This window comes from Ochotona princeps, chromosome 17 (assembly GCF_030435755.1).
Source record: "Ochotona princeps isolate mOchPri1 chromosome 17, mOchPri1.hap1, whole genome shotgun sequence".
In the NCBI taxonomy this organism is placed as follows: Eukaryota; Metazoa; Chordata; class Mammalia; order Lagomorpha; family Ochotonidae; genus Ochotona; species Ochotona princeps.
Genome location: NC_080848.1, coordinates 39,906,544 through 39,920,037, shown reverse-complemented (window position 1 = coordinate 39,920,037; position 13,494 = coordinate 39,906,544). Strand labels below are relative to the sequence as shown.

Sequence of the window (13,494 nt, the reverse complement as noted above, 5' to 3'; positions counted from 1 at the left end):
AAGAATCTATTAGACCTCATAGCTCCTCTTCGGGGCTTTTCCTGCTGGCTGGGAAGCTGGTTGGGAGGGCGCGGGAGGGAGGGATGGGAAACTGGGGCCGGGGGGGGGGCAGGCAGTGACCTTGCATTTTTTTTTTTTAAAGATTTATTCAGTTTATTACAAAGTCAGATATACAGAGAGGAGGAGAGACAGAGAGGAAGATCTTCCGTCCGATGATTCACTCCCCAAGTGAGCCGCAACGGCCGGTGCTGTGCCGATCCGAAGCCGGGAACCAGGAACCTCCTCTGGGTCTCCCACACGGGTGCAGTGTCCCAATGCATTGGGCCGTCCTCCACTGCTTTCCCAGGCCACAAGCAGGGAGCTGGATGGGAAGTGGAGCTTCTGGGATTAGAACCGGCGCCCATATGGGATCCCGGGGAGTTCAAGGCGAGGACTTTAGCCGCTAGGCCACCCCGCCGGGCCCATGACCTTGCATTTTTAACAGGGCCATCCTGCTGTACTGACAATAGACTGTAGGGGCAGGGGCAGAAGCAGGGAGGTGGCTGTCTTAATTTTTAACGCTGTTTACATGGTTGAGAGGGATGCTGTGGGTCTCTGATTAGGGTGGGGAGGGTTGAGGTATGGAGGAAGGTGGGTGGGTGGGTGGGACAAACCTTTCAGTTCTTTTTTATCCTCCTGGTCTGCTGGAGAGGAATGAAAGACTCCTTTGCTGTCAAACTACCTCAGCACTCAGGGATGGGGGCACATTCATTTTTTGTTTTTATTAGAAAGGCAGAGTAGATACAGAGAGCAGAGATAGAAAAGAACTCCCATCCACTGCTTCACTCCCCAAATGGCCATAATGGCCAGAGCTGAGCCAATCTGAAGCCAGGAGCTTCTTCCAAGTCTCCCACATGGGTTCAGGGTCCCCAGAAGCATGTTGCAAAGCTTGAACACGAGAGTTGTCCGACCTGTTCTCCTTTCCATCCTCGGACAAGGCACTCAAAGTCCTCTGCTGGCCTAGACTGAGCTGGCTGTCATGTCTCCTGTTTGCATCTGGGCATACTGTGTCCACTGCACAGCTATCAGCAACTGAGGAGGCCCAGCCCTGACATACACACTCCGGGGTCGGAGCACATATATTGTGATTTTCCCCATGGTTAGGGTTTGAATTCAGCCTTCTGGTTGTGGAGTCCCCCAAGAAACCTTGCCTGCAGTGACCTCAGACTTGACTTTTCGGCCCATCACCTGTACCGGCCAGCGTACATGCAGGTGGATGCAGCTGCCCGGTCAGGTCCATCCCCAGCTTCAGATCTCACGTGAGCTGATTGGTGCTAAGGCCGAGCCCAGCCCAGTCTGCTGTAAGCGCAGTCTTTACGTGCACCGTTGCCTAGTCAGGGTGACTTCCAATAACCCCCACCTGGCTTGCCCTCAGCCCTAGTTTTTGCTGGCATGTGCCATGGCCTAGCCTGATCCGTCCTGGATCCCATCTGGCTTTTGTGTACACCCGTGGGTGCTGCAAGTTAGCTCAGCCTGTCCCACCCTCAAACCTAGCCCAGGCAGCTGCCGACATGCCCACCGGTGGGAGCTACAGCCCAGCAGGGGAGTGCATACCAGGGCTATTTCCAGCCCCGGATCTTGTGCCTGCCAGGGGGATACTGCCATCTAGCAGACGTGACTCGCACCCGGTCCTTGCAATTGCCAGCGGATCCTGTGACTTAGCAGGGGAGTTCCCCAAGCTCCCTTCGGGTCCGCTCTCAGCCCCAGATCTCACACGGGCTGGTGGGTGCTGTGGCCCTGCCTGGCATGGTCTGTCCTCAGTCCTGGCCTCTGTGGGTGCTGGTGAGAGCTGCAGCCTAGCCCAGCCTGGCGCGCTCCCAGGCCCGGCTCCCAAAAATGTCAGGTGAATTCCGAGGTTCAGCCTTTGCTCAACCCATCATCAGCTGCAGCTCTGTGCAAACTGATGGGTGTTGCAGGCCCACAGAGGTGAGCCCACAAGTGTCCTGTAGAATCTGCTCCCAGATCCAGATCTCTCATATTCTCATGAGTATCCAGCTTGGGGCCCACCCCCTGCTGCAACACTTGTGGGCAGGTTCCATGGCCTAGCTCAGTCAGGCATGGTCCTAACCTTTTGTGTGTCAGCTGGTGGCAGGCAATGCTATATAACTCAGCTTAGGTCTCCCCTATGAGTGAGTACCCTGGCTTGACCCAGACACACCCTCTGCTTTCCCCCTCTAAACCACTCCGTCTCAGCTCCCTCATCTACCTGTGAGTTCAGTGGCCTGGTCCATGGAAGACCCCCGAGAAGTCATTCCTCCCGTATCAAACATGCCTTCAGCCACTCCCACTTCAATATATCCCAGATCCCCTTCCCTGGGCAGTCTGCAGCCTTCCCTCCTCTACCTGGGGGCCAGGGTTCCCCACCTTCCACATATATCTTTAGAAAAAAGAAAAATAAAATAGGCAACTCTGCTGGCACACCAGTATAGTTAACACAGATTTGGTATTAGCCAGACCCAGAATGCCGATCAGCTACCGGTTGGCTTTCTCCCGGCAGCGTAACACTTGCCTAGGTATAAGGCAATGTGGGCAGTTGCCTACAGCTGGGTTCAATTTTTTTTTTAAAGATTTGTTCGTGAATTTGAAAATCAGAGCTAGAGAGACGATGATAGAGACAGGCAGGGACAGGAAGACAAATCTGTCTGCCGCTTCACTCACTGGATTGCTGCCGGGGTTGGCCTAGGCCTAATGTTCCATCCGGGTCTCCCATGTGGGTGGCAGGAGCCCAAGTACCTGAGCCATTTTCCGCTGTGTTAGGAAGGAGCTGGGCTGAAAGCAGGAGCAGCAAGGACTCCAACCAGTGCTCTGGTACGCAATGACAACTTAATGGTCACATCTGGCTGGTGACACGTGGCCATGCAGACAGGGACCCGATCTGGCACTGTGGAAGCTGGACTTGGCAAGGGCTGAATGAGGTCACAAGAGAGGTTCTGGACATGTGGTGGCCTTAGAATGCCCTCCTTGACTTGAGACCAAGGATGGGTTGGCCAGAGTTGGCATCTGTGACAAACTGTTCCCCATGTCCTGGCAAGTCATTTCACAGATGTTTGAGGACGGCACTGCAGATGCAGATGCCCTGGCGCTGTCCATCGTTAAAGACTCAAGTCAAGACTTTTGGAGTGCCTTGGAACCGGGTCAACAGGCACCCACAGCTGCTTGGGTGGGAGTGGACCACAGCCCAGAAGGCCCTCCTGCCAACTCCTAGAACACAGCACACACGACCTGTCCGGCAGCGCCCTCTGGTGTCCACAGTGAGCAAGCTCTTTTCCAAGGGTCTTGGTTAGGATCTGACATTGTGGACCCCTAGGCAATCACGTGGGCCTACGGAAACACCCGCATGCCAGGCCCCCTGAAATTGTTCCGGGGCCTCTGGTGGAAACACCCTGTGAGATAGGCTGCTGCCGCTCACCACTCCCCTGCGTCCCAGAACAGAGCGTCCACCCTGCAAGGCAGCCCCTCCTGCAGGTTGTCCAACTCCCACCTCTCGCAATGCTGAGGCCTGAGTGGGCTTTTCTCCTGGGCTCTCTCCCTCTGGGTGGCACCTCTCGTCCACCCAGCTGGACACTCGGAGTTCATCATGACCCCCTTGTCTGTGCGCTGGCCATTCTTCCCGCCCCTACCCCCTTGTCACAAACGTTCTCCCTTTGCCCATCGTCATGACCTGGATGGAGTTCCAGGTGCCTGGCCTTGACCCTGGCCCCAGGTTGTTGTAAGTATCTAGGTAGTGAACCAGTATGTGGGAACCAATATGCAGTCACAAGACACATGTCCTTTCGCTTCCCAGTCTTGGCTGCCTGTCCCAGCTGGGGGCCTTTCAGCTGGTTAGAAAGTTTGCTGTGTGTGGTTGATGTTTTCCTGTGTAGGTCAGTTGCCGACAGTGGTCCTGCAGCCTGGGGCCCCACAGTTCCTCATCTCAGAAGCTGGTGAGGCGTGTGCACGCACAGTGCATCCACGTTGGATGGAGTATGGGAACCGGCCACACTTGTATCTGCTCTCCACGCAGGCAGGAGCTGGTGGTGGGTCTCACAAGGGAGTTGACCATGAACATTAGTCTCAGCAACACCGGGGAAGATTCCTTCATGACCAGCATGACTTTGAGTTACCCCAGGAACTTACACTTTAAGAGGATGCAAAAGGTAACTGTGACGGTAGCTATGGAGATGCCCCACTCCTGTCTTTCCTGCCTAGCACACCTGCTTCTCCTTGTGCCAGCCTCCCCCTGGTGCACGCAATGATTGATTAGCAACCACACAAACCCCCTGCTCTTCCAACCACCGCGGGGCATCCTCAGGAGTCCTGTGTTGCAGCCTTCCTTAGCCGGGGAGCCAGCAGCCCTCAGGTGCCGAGAAACTGAACACAAACTCCACCTGCCCATTGGCCCATTCTACAGGCTGAGGTCCCTGACCGGCTGCAGCCCACAGGCCCTTCCCCGGGGCCCCCCTTGCAGCTGCAGGGTAGGGCAGCTGAGGAGGGCAGTTCCTCAGTTCCGGGTGGTCGCGCTGCTCTATCAGTCCTCTGAGAACCTGAATTGCTGAGCAGGAGACACAGGTGCATTCCCGTCCACGGTGCAGGGGCTGCAGATGGTGCCTCTGGATACAGCCTTCCCTGTCTATGTTAATGTGGCCCTATTACCCAGGAAGCAGGCCCCGGGTCTGCTTGGCAGTGCCACCTGCCCACTGTGGGCTGCTCACTCCCAGCTCTGCCCTGAGGCCCTTTCCAGTAGCTCCCCACGTTTTGCTGGAGCTCTGCCCTTCTCCAGAATCCACGAACTACTTGCTCACGCTTGCTGTAGTGGGACAGAGCACAGCCCAGCCCTCCTGATGGCCACAGACAGCGAACTCTGCTGATCTCTGGAGCTCTCCCCTGAGCCCCTCCCCAGGCCTCGCACTTGCCAGGAGGTTCAGGGGCCAAGACAAACCAGTGACGAGGGGCTCCTGCTGGGTGGGCTAAAGGGCCCTTCCCTTGTGTGTTCACAGCCGCCCTCTCCAGACATCCAGTGCGATGACCCTAAGCCGGTCGCTTCCGTCTTGATCCTGAAGTGCAGGGTCGGTCACCCCATACTCAGGAGGTCTTCTGTGAGTCTGCCGGGAGCCACACCCCCGCCCCCCACCTCGTTTGAACCTTCCTTGTGGTCTCTGAGCTTCCCTGTGCTGTGGCTGATCCATAGCTGGGCTCAGGACTGCTGAGTTTGCTCTGAAGGAAGTGGAGGGAGGAGGGTTGGGGCATAAGGGACAGGTGGAGTGAGCTCCATGGGAGTCCGCCCCTGCCTGCCCCTGATGGTTTTGGGGTTGGGGTACCTTCTGATGGCACCCTGTTCCATTCACAGTGTGAGGCTTCCCTGAAATAACAGCCATGAGGTAGCCATGCCACAGCAACATGGGGCCGTGATGGCCCCAGGCCGTCCAGCTGGCAGTAAGCAGTGTGAATTGTGGGTGGACTAGATAACAACAGGTGTTTTTGGCTTTTTGTTTTCCCCCCTTCAAACAGACAAACATCTCAGTAACCTGGCAGCTCGAGGAGAACGCCTTTCCAAACAGGACAGCGGACATCACTGTGACCCTGAGCAAGTGAGTGACGCAGGTCCCAGCAGACCCAGGCTGTGCACAGGAAGTGGTCTCCCTCCCACCGCATGCTGTGAAAGCCACAGCCCTTACTGTCGCAGCAAGACCATTAGGCACCCACCGTGCGGGGCCTCTGCCTTCTTCCTGTCAAAGATATATAACCCCTTTTATTTACACACACCGTACAACAGTGGTGCAGCCTGGTACAAGTCTCTGAAGGGAGTTTCAGCTATGGTTCAGTTTAACTTGTGACCGTGCTATGAAGTCCCTTTAAATCACCGTTTACCTAGTGTGATCTTCTGGCAACTCCAATTTCTAACCTCCAAGAGCCTTTTCTTACCCAGCTCCCCTGAAGCCCTGGGGAGCTAGGAAACAGACACAACATGTGCGCGTAAGCAGGTGTGCTATGGACCCAACATTCTTCCTCCTAGTTCCAACGAACAAAGATCTTCGGCCAGATCTAGTCACACGCTCCAGTTCAAGCACGCCTTCGTAGCGGTTCTTCCCAAGTAGGTACTCCCCAGGGCTGCACCCAGGGATCCTGGCCAGGGGGTGGGGCTGGAAGCGCATCACTGGTCTGCAAGGGGAGTACTCTAGGGCACTCCGCCAGGCCCTGCAGCCCCCCCGGTGGCTGCCAAGTGGCCCTGCTACAGAAGAGCTGACCATGGAGGAAAGAGAGGGGCCTGTGGGATTGGGAAAGGGAAGGTCACTTTGAAGAGTCATAATTAGAAATGAACCACCCCCACCCCAACGGCTGCATCTCATTCCAACCCCTCAACAAGCACTTGGCATTTTGAAATATTTTTATTTTCCCATTTTATTTGAAAGGCAGGGAGTCAGAAATCTTGCAGCCATTTACTCTCCATCCTCCAGACACCAGCAACAGCCAGAGGCGGGCGAGATTGAAGCCACGATCCTGGAACTCCCTCTGGGTCTCACGTGGCCGACTTGAGGATCACTGGTTTCCTCCCAGGGTGTGCACTAAGAGGAATTAAGTAGTAAGCTGGGACTCGAACCAGGCACCCCAATGTGGCATACAGGTGGCCCAGTGACTGCACTGCTCCACTTTTTAAAAATCTTTTTTTAAAGATTCATTTATTTTGGGGACTGGTTCATGTCCCGGCTGTTCCACTTCCCATCCAGCTCTCTGCCTGTGGCCTGGGAAAGCAGTGGAGGACGGCCCAAAGCCTTGGGACCCTGCACCCGCGTGGGAAACCCAGAAGCTCCTGGCTCCTGGCTTTGGATCGGCTCAGCCCTGGCCGTTGAGTGAACCACTAGATGGAAGATCTTTCTCTGTCTCTCTTTGTAAATCTGCCTTTCCAATAGAAATCATCTTTTTTAGAAGTTATGGAGAGAGAAGGAGAGACAGATTGTCCATCCCAGATGGCTGCAATGGCCACAACTGGGGACAGGCTGAGGCCAGGAGCTTCTTCCAGGTCTCCCATGTGGGTGCAGGGGCCCAGGCACTTGAGCCGCTTTCCCAAGTCATTAGCAGGGAGCTGGAGCAGTGGAGCAGCTGGGATTCAGACCAGCGCCCACATGGGTGGCGGCACTGCAGTTGGCGGCTTCACTTGTATGCCACGGCGCGGGGGCAGGTCCCAACCCCTTGCTTTACGTTCTGACATTCAGCTTTGATCTCTCAAGTGCCACTGCCATCTGTGCATCAGGTTCCTTCAGAGAGGGGACCTTGAGGTTTGACACACGTCCTCTCATTGCAGGCCATCAGTGACGTACGTGAACACAAGCAGGGGGCTTTCCGAGCACAAGGACTTCCTCTTTAATGTAAGTGTTTGGCTTTGGGCTTCCCCTTACACAGCTGCGGGTGGCCAAGTAACGCCGGCTCTGACTTCTACCGCCGGACTTTATTTTGCAGATCCATGGAGAAAATCCCTTTGGAGCAGAGTACCAGTTGCAGATTTGTGTCCCAGTCACATTACAAGGTCTCCAGATTGTAACACTGAAGACCCTGAACAAGACTCAGGTACTTCATGGTGATTGTTTATGACACACACATCTCCATCTGGAGTGAGTGACTCCGTTTGAAAAGGTATCAAAACAAGGTTAGTGAACCCTGAGGCAAACACTAGAGCGGCAAGCACTCGAAATTTACGGCAGCATTTGTTCTGCTCTCCTTGATGACTAAGCAAAAGTTTAAGCCTTCGGAGTAGCTGTGGAGACATTTTAATTGTCCCTTTGGAAATTACGCTACATAGTGCCCGAGCTGGGTAAACACGTGGCATTTCTTCCACCACCACCCTGCTTCCCACCCCACCCCCCACATCCCCATTATCTTCCTCCCCTCTCTGGAGCTCCGCTCAGCACCAGCATCAACCAGCCTCGGGGGCTAAGGCAGCGGCTCCGGTCAGTCCAACAGCCGAGGTCTGGGCCTTCCCAACTTTATTCTTCAAAAGATGTGTATTTACATGAACATCGAGAGGGACAGAGAGGGAGGGATGGAGATGGATTTGCCCACCACAGTCAGGGCTGAGACAGAGCAAAGCCAATGCAAGGAAATTCCAATGAGGTCTCCTACGCGTGTGCGGGGCAGGGACTTAAGGCCCCTGGGCTACGGCCTGCTGTGCGTCAGGTGCATTAGCAGGCAGCTGGATCGGAAGCGGGGCAGGCCGTCCCAGGCACCCTGATAGGGACCATGGGCATTCCCAAGCAGCGGCCTCTCCTGCCCGTCTCCCCTCCCCCTACTCGAGCTCCACCAAGTGGCAAAGTTCAAAAAGGAACCCAGGGAAAGGCATGTACAGAGCAGACCACGGGCCATCAGAAACAGGGCGTGAGCTGTAAATACTCGTTCTCAGCTGTAGTTTATTTTTGAAGGACACTGGGCAACCGGCAAGTTTCAAACATTGCAGTTTCTATTTGGAAAGAAAAACTCTTCTTTGATTAGCTGACTGAAAACAAGTAAAAGTGGCAATGTCACCGCGCTCCGGGAGAGGAGCAGTGTGTGTTGGAAACGGGCAGCACCGGAGAGGCCGGAGCAGTGCCCGGGGCGGGAAGACGGGCCCGGGCTACTGGAACAGGCTGTGCTCGCAGAGCAGGTCGGTGGCCGAGCTGAAGTCCAGCACGGTCTTGTGGAAATGTTCGATCTTCTTCTTGAGTTTCTTCATGCTCGGGGTGTTGCAGTTCCTTTTGAAGGTCACCTGCTTCAGGATCTTGTCCGTGAGATAATGCAGCCAGAGCACGTTATTGTAAGGGTGGTATTCACCCCAGCAGTTGTTGTTTTCTTTCCTCATGAGCCTGTAGATGTCAAACTGGTAATCCCCTTGCCCAGAGAACAGCTCCTCATCCGTGGAGATGTCACAGAACACCACGATCCCGTCACGCTCCAGGCGGGACAGGGTGTAGTCAATGATGTTGACCTGTAGCCCGCAGGTGGGGATGGCCCTCGTCTCCCCCTTGAGGGTGTACTGCAGCTCACGCACGTTGGTCTTCTTCAAGAGCACGTTGCCCCAGTGCAGGTCCCGGTGCTCAAAGTGCAGGGACTCCTCGGCCACAGCCAGGGATGCCGTGACCTGGTGCAGGATGCTCTTGGCTGTGGCCATGGAGGACAGCTTTGTCTTCATCTGCTCCAGGTCAGTGCCTCCAAACTCAAACTCCAGCACGATGAAGAGCTGGTCTTCCTCAAAGAAGTCAGGCCTGTCGTTGGCCGAGCCTTTCGTGGAGTGGTAGCGGTCCCAGGCTCTGAGCAGCAGGGCCGGGTAGGGGCCCTGCACGCAGTGCACCGAGTTGAGCCCGATGAAGCCTTCGGTGCGGTTGCACGCCTCGGTGGACAGGAGGCTCAGTTCCTTAGAGATGATGATTTCAGGCAGGATTTCCTCAAAGGTTTTCTGGTGGGCCCCATTGACCAAGTCGGGGCCTTCGATGGCAACGATCTTCAGGGCCACCGGCGTGTTGTGATCCCCGAAAATCTGAAAGACTTCCCCAAACACGCCTTCCCCGATCTTCTCACAACGTTCCAGCTTGCCCGTGGGGAGGCAGTAGCTGAAGGGGATGGGGCCTTCCTGGTTGCACTCCCAGTAGACCTTCTCGGCATCGTGGGACTTTTTGTCAGCCACGGGGAGGGAGATCAGGGGGCTTAGCAGATAGATGGAGGACGAGTGCCAGGGGGATGCGGCGCTGCGCGTCCTGTGGGGGACAGAAGGGCCTGAGTGGTCGGAGAGGAGGGACTCGGAGAGTGAGCTGGTGATGGTGTAGGTGCTGCACACGTCCGACGCGTCGGCCACGATTTTCTTCTTGTGGAGGCCCAAGGAGGCCCTGATTTTGGTCCAGGAGCAGGTGTTCCGTAGACGGGTAGGCCGGTGAGCTAGGGCCGACTGCCCCCCGACCTGCTGGCCTTTCTTAGGCCCGTGGGAATGCTGCAGGGAGGTCTCCACCGCCTCTTCGTGTTTCCTCTTCCGCTTTGGCAGAATTCTCTTAGGCACAACAGAGTCCTGGCTACCACTGGGGTCCTCGGAGTCTGAGGGGGCAGCCCTCTGAGACCCCGCTTTCCGACAAGAGCCCCGACCCGCACCCCGCTTCTGACCAGTGCCAGGGAGCCCAGGGCCCTGCAGCCGGCTTCCCACGGGTTGTGTCTTAGCGCAGGATGCTGTCCCGTGGTCCCCACTGACCTCACGCTCAGAATCCGCCGCGGGTCTCCCCGAGTCCGTGAGGCTCAACAGAGCTGACCTGAGGCTGGCCCGGGCTCGGAGGACCATCCTGCTGAGCCGGCCTCCCGGCGCCGCCTCCTCCGGGGAGCTGGAGACTACGGCGGCGTCCCCGAAGAGGGAGGCGCTGGTGCCCAGCTCGTCGGCGTCCTGGCTGTCCATGCTGACGTCGGGGCTGGGCAAGCCGGGGCGGCGGCCGGGGAACGCGGGCAGCCGGAGCTGGTCGCAGGGCGTGCTGCACTTCTGCGGGAGCCGAGCCCGCAGCCTCAGGCGTCTCGGGGTGGCGGCGGCGGGCAGGGTCCCCCGGACCTGGGAGGCTCGGCCGCCAGGACGCCTCCGCCGCCGCCGGCCGACCGGGCTGCCGGGGTAGTCGGGGTCTGCGGGGTCATCGGACGCAACCGACGACGACAGGCCGGTGCTGAGGCTCACTTCGCTGCTGCTGCTGCTGCTGAAGAAACGCTTCCAGTCCTCCGGCGGAAACCACGCCGCCGCCGCCCGGCCCGGCTGCTGCTGCTGCTGCTGCTGCTGTTGCTGCTGCCCCCGGCGCCCCGGCCCCGGGCCCCGGGCCACTCCATACGTTCGAAAGAGCCGGCTCCCGGGCGGAGCGAGGGACGCCGACATGGCCGGAACCCGCCAGCCGGTTCAAACGCAAACCTCGCGAGACTCGGGCGCCGGGTCCCAGGGCCGGGCCGTGCGTCTGCGCAGCGCGCCCTGGGCGCACGCACCCACGCGGGGCGGGAGCGTCAGGGCGGGTCGTTGGGCTCAAGGCTTGGCGCGAATGGCTGTCGTTTCAGGCCTCCACTGACTGCGATGTGCGTCTTCAGACAGCTTGTGTGATCGATCGGTTTCAGGTGAGCGATCCTCTAGACGGGCAAGGGGAGATGCGGGAGAGGCCAGGGCGCCCCCATTGTCGCAAGGTTGCCGCCGGCGGCAATTGAGGGCTTCCCCCCCACTTCCCCACCCGAGGCTGTGCCTCGCCTCGCTCCGGGGACGCTTTCCCCGGGGTTGGAGCTTGGCTTGGGCTAAGGCAGACACAGCTTCTCTCGTGGGAGGGACGTTTGGATGCCCCAGGTGTGAGCCATTTCAGGCTGAGTAGAAATGTTTGCTTCTCCAAGCACGTGCAAAAGTGGTATTCCGTGAGCTGCGCCGTCTCCTCGGCCCGAGAAAATGTGACCGTGGCTGCAGAGATCGCCCTGGAGCCGGCGAAGCAGGTACCGGAACCCGGGGTGCTCCGGGTCCCGCTCTCCAGGCGCGCCCTGGCGTCCCAGCGTGTCCCCAACCGGTGTCTAGATGCATCTTGTGCCCCCGCGGCTTCCCCAGGTCAGCTGCTCCCCCTCAGGAACTCCTTTTCCTACTCCCTACTGGGACTTACCTGTGGCCCCCGGCTGCCTGACACCCCCGTGCGCACGCAGCACCAGCTGCCGGGCCCCCTCCCAAGCGGACCCGAACGACCTTCCCTTCTGCCCCGCGGTTCAGGCCGCCGCCTCCGGGCGGGGCTGCCCGCAGCAGTTACCTCGGGCCTGTGCGCTTTCTACATTCTACTGAGAAGTCACAGGACAGCTCTGTGTCTTCTAAAAGCAAATACTCCATTGTGCCTCTTTCCTTATTATTATTTTTTAAAGATTTATTTATTTTATTACAAAGCCAGATATACACAGAGGAGGAGAGACAGAGAGGAAGATCTTCCGTCCGATGATTCACTCCCCAAGTGAGTGCAACGGGTCGATGCGCGCCGATCCGATGCCGGGAACCAGGAACCTCTTCCGGGTCTCCCACATGGGTGCAGGGTCCCAATGCATTGGACCGTCCTCGACTGCTTTCCCAGGCCACAAGCAGGGAGCTGGATGGGAAGTGGAGCTGCCGGGATTAGAACCGGCGCCCATATAGGATCCCGGGGCTTTCAAGGTGAGGACCTTAGCCGCTAGGCCATGCCGCCGGGCCCCCCTTATTATTTCTTAAGTGATGTTTGCCGTTTTAAAAGATGTACTTATTGGAAAGGCAGATAATTACAGAGAGAAGGAAGGACAGAAAGGGAGATCTTCCATCCTCTGGTCACTCCCCAAATGGCCTCAATGGCCAGAGCTGAGCAGATTCGAAGCCAGGAGCCTGGAGCTTCTTCATGGTCTCCCATGCAGGGTCCCAAGGCTTTGGGCCGTCCTCGACTGCTTTCCCAGACCACAAGCAGGGAGCTGGATGGGAAGTGGAGCAGTCTGAAGGTAGAGGATTAACCAGTTGAGTCACGGCACCAGGCCCAAGCCCCGTATTTTTTTTTCGAGGCTTGCAAGGCGTTACAGTATCTATTCTCTGCTTGATTGTTTTTTGGCTCCTGCCTCTTTCTGACAAGCCAGCTCTCCCATCCTTCCTGATGGCACAGCTTTGCCGGGCCTGTTCTGGACACAGGCGGGAGCTCTGTGCTTGTCCCTGGACCTTCATAGGGGTGGACAGTTGTGGAGGGCCATGCCCTGCTGAGCTTTCTCTGTTGGGAGCTGCTAGGCCTGTTGAATGTGTTGCAGTGATCCAGGTGTGAGCCTTGAGGCTTTGAGGGGCACAGCAACAGCTGTGGGGAGCAGAGGAGAGGGGCGCAGGTGCTGGAAACGGCGTGAGACAGGCTCCGGTGATGGGGGAGATGGGAGTGAGACAGAGGGATGAGGGGAGGGCTGACCGCAGACCTCTAGCCTGGGTGGCTTGGTGGCGGCCGTGGGCTAGGCTGATGGATGCTGGAGGAGGGACACGTTTAAGGTGGAAGGTGACACATGCTGTCCAAACACCGTGAGTCTGTGTTTAAAAAGCATTTTGTTTCCCACTCTCTTCCCCCACGTCCGCCATCCTTTCCAGCTAGTAAGAGACAAAGATATCTCTGAACTGCAGCTGCTCGGGGCGATAACCTTCAACAGATCTCTCTACGAGGGGCTGAATGCAGAGAACCACAGGACCCAGGTAATGCCGGCCGGGTGAAGTGGGCGGCGCCTTTGATCTGTTGCGCCTGGGGTCCTGTCTGGGATCTTGGCTCCCCAGAGCTCGGCCCTGCCCTCGGCTGTCGCTGAGATAGTTTGTGGCCTCATTTTCTGACCTGACGAACGCAGCCACTGAAGAAGAGTCCTAGGCTGAAGGCCTTGGATAACTAGGTCCAAATCAACAAACATAGATACTTTGATTTGCAACTATGTTGGTGAAAAAAAATTTTCTTAGGTGAGAAGTGTGTGTACCTTAACCATATTCCTACTGTGCAGCCTCAGGGC

The 13,494-nt window shown here is 57.3% G+C and overlaps 2 protein-coding genes across 2 annotated transcripts in view; one reads left to right on the top strand and one right to left on the bottom strand.

Annotated features, from left to right (window-relative positions):
• Positions 1 to 13,494, top strand: part of ITGAE (integrin subunit alpha E) — a 51,424-nt gene that overhangs the window by 33,801 nt on the left and 4,129 nt on the right. Inside the window, exons 21-32 of the mRNA XM_058676456.1 lie at positions 4,043 to 4,175; positions 5,016 to 5,114; positions 5,527 to 5,606; positions 6,032 to 6,109; positions 7,319 to 7,382; positions 7,474 to 7,581; positions 9,185 to 9,658; positions 9,807 to 9,902; positions 10,194 to 10,535; positions 10,626 to 10,758; positions 11,195 to 11,466; positions 13,091 to 13,192. Of these exons, the coding sequence (XP_058532439.1) occupies positions 4,043 to 4,175; positions 5,016 to 5,114; positions 5,527 to 5,606; positions 6,032 to 6,109; positions 7,319 to 7,382; positions 7,474 to 7,581; positions 9,185 to 9,658; positions 9,807 to 9,902; positions 10,194 to 10,535; positions 10,626 to 10,758; positions 11,195 to 11,466; positions 13,091 to 13,192 (1,981 nt within the window). The remainder of the gene's footprint in view (positions 1 to 4,042; positions 4,176 to 5,015; positions 5,115 to 5,526; positions 5,607 to 6,031; positions 6,110 to 7,318; positions 7,383 to 7,473; positions 7,582 to 9,184; positions 9,659 to 9,806; positions 9,903 to 10,193; positions 10,536 to 10,625; positions 10,759 to 11,194; positions 11,467 to 13,090; positions 13,193 to 13,494) is intronic.
• Positions 8,392 to 11,024, bottom strand: HASPIN (histone H3 associated protein kinase). Its single transcript, XM_058676288.1, has one exon. The coding sequence runs from the start codon at positions 10,874 to 10,876 to the stop codon at positions 8,621 to 8,623; it is 2,256 nt and encodes a 751-aa protein (XP_058532271.1). The 5' UTR covers positions 10,877 to 11,024; the 3' UTR covers positions 8,392 to 8,620.

Coding starts and splice junctions, on each gene's coding strand:
- HASPIN (XM_058676288.1), bottom strand. CDS start 10,876: ATGTCGGCGTCCCTCGCTCCGCCCGGGAGCCGGCTCTTTCGAACGTAT.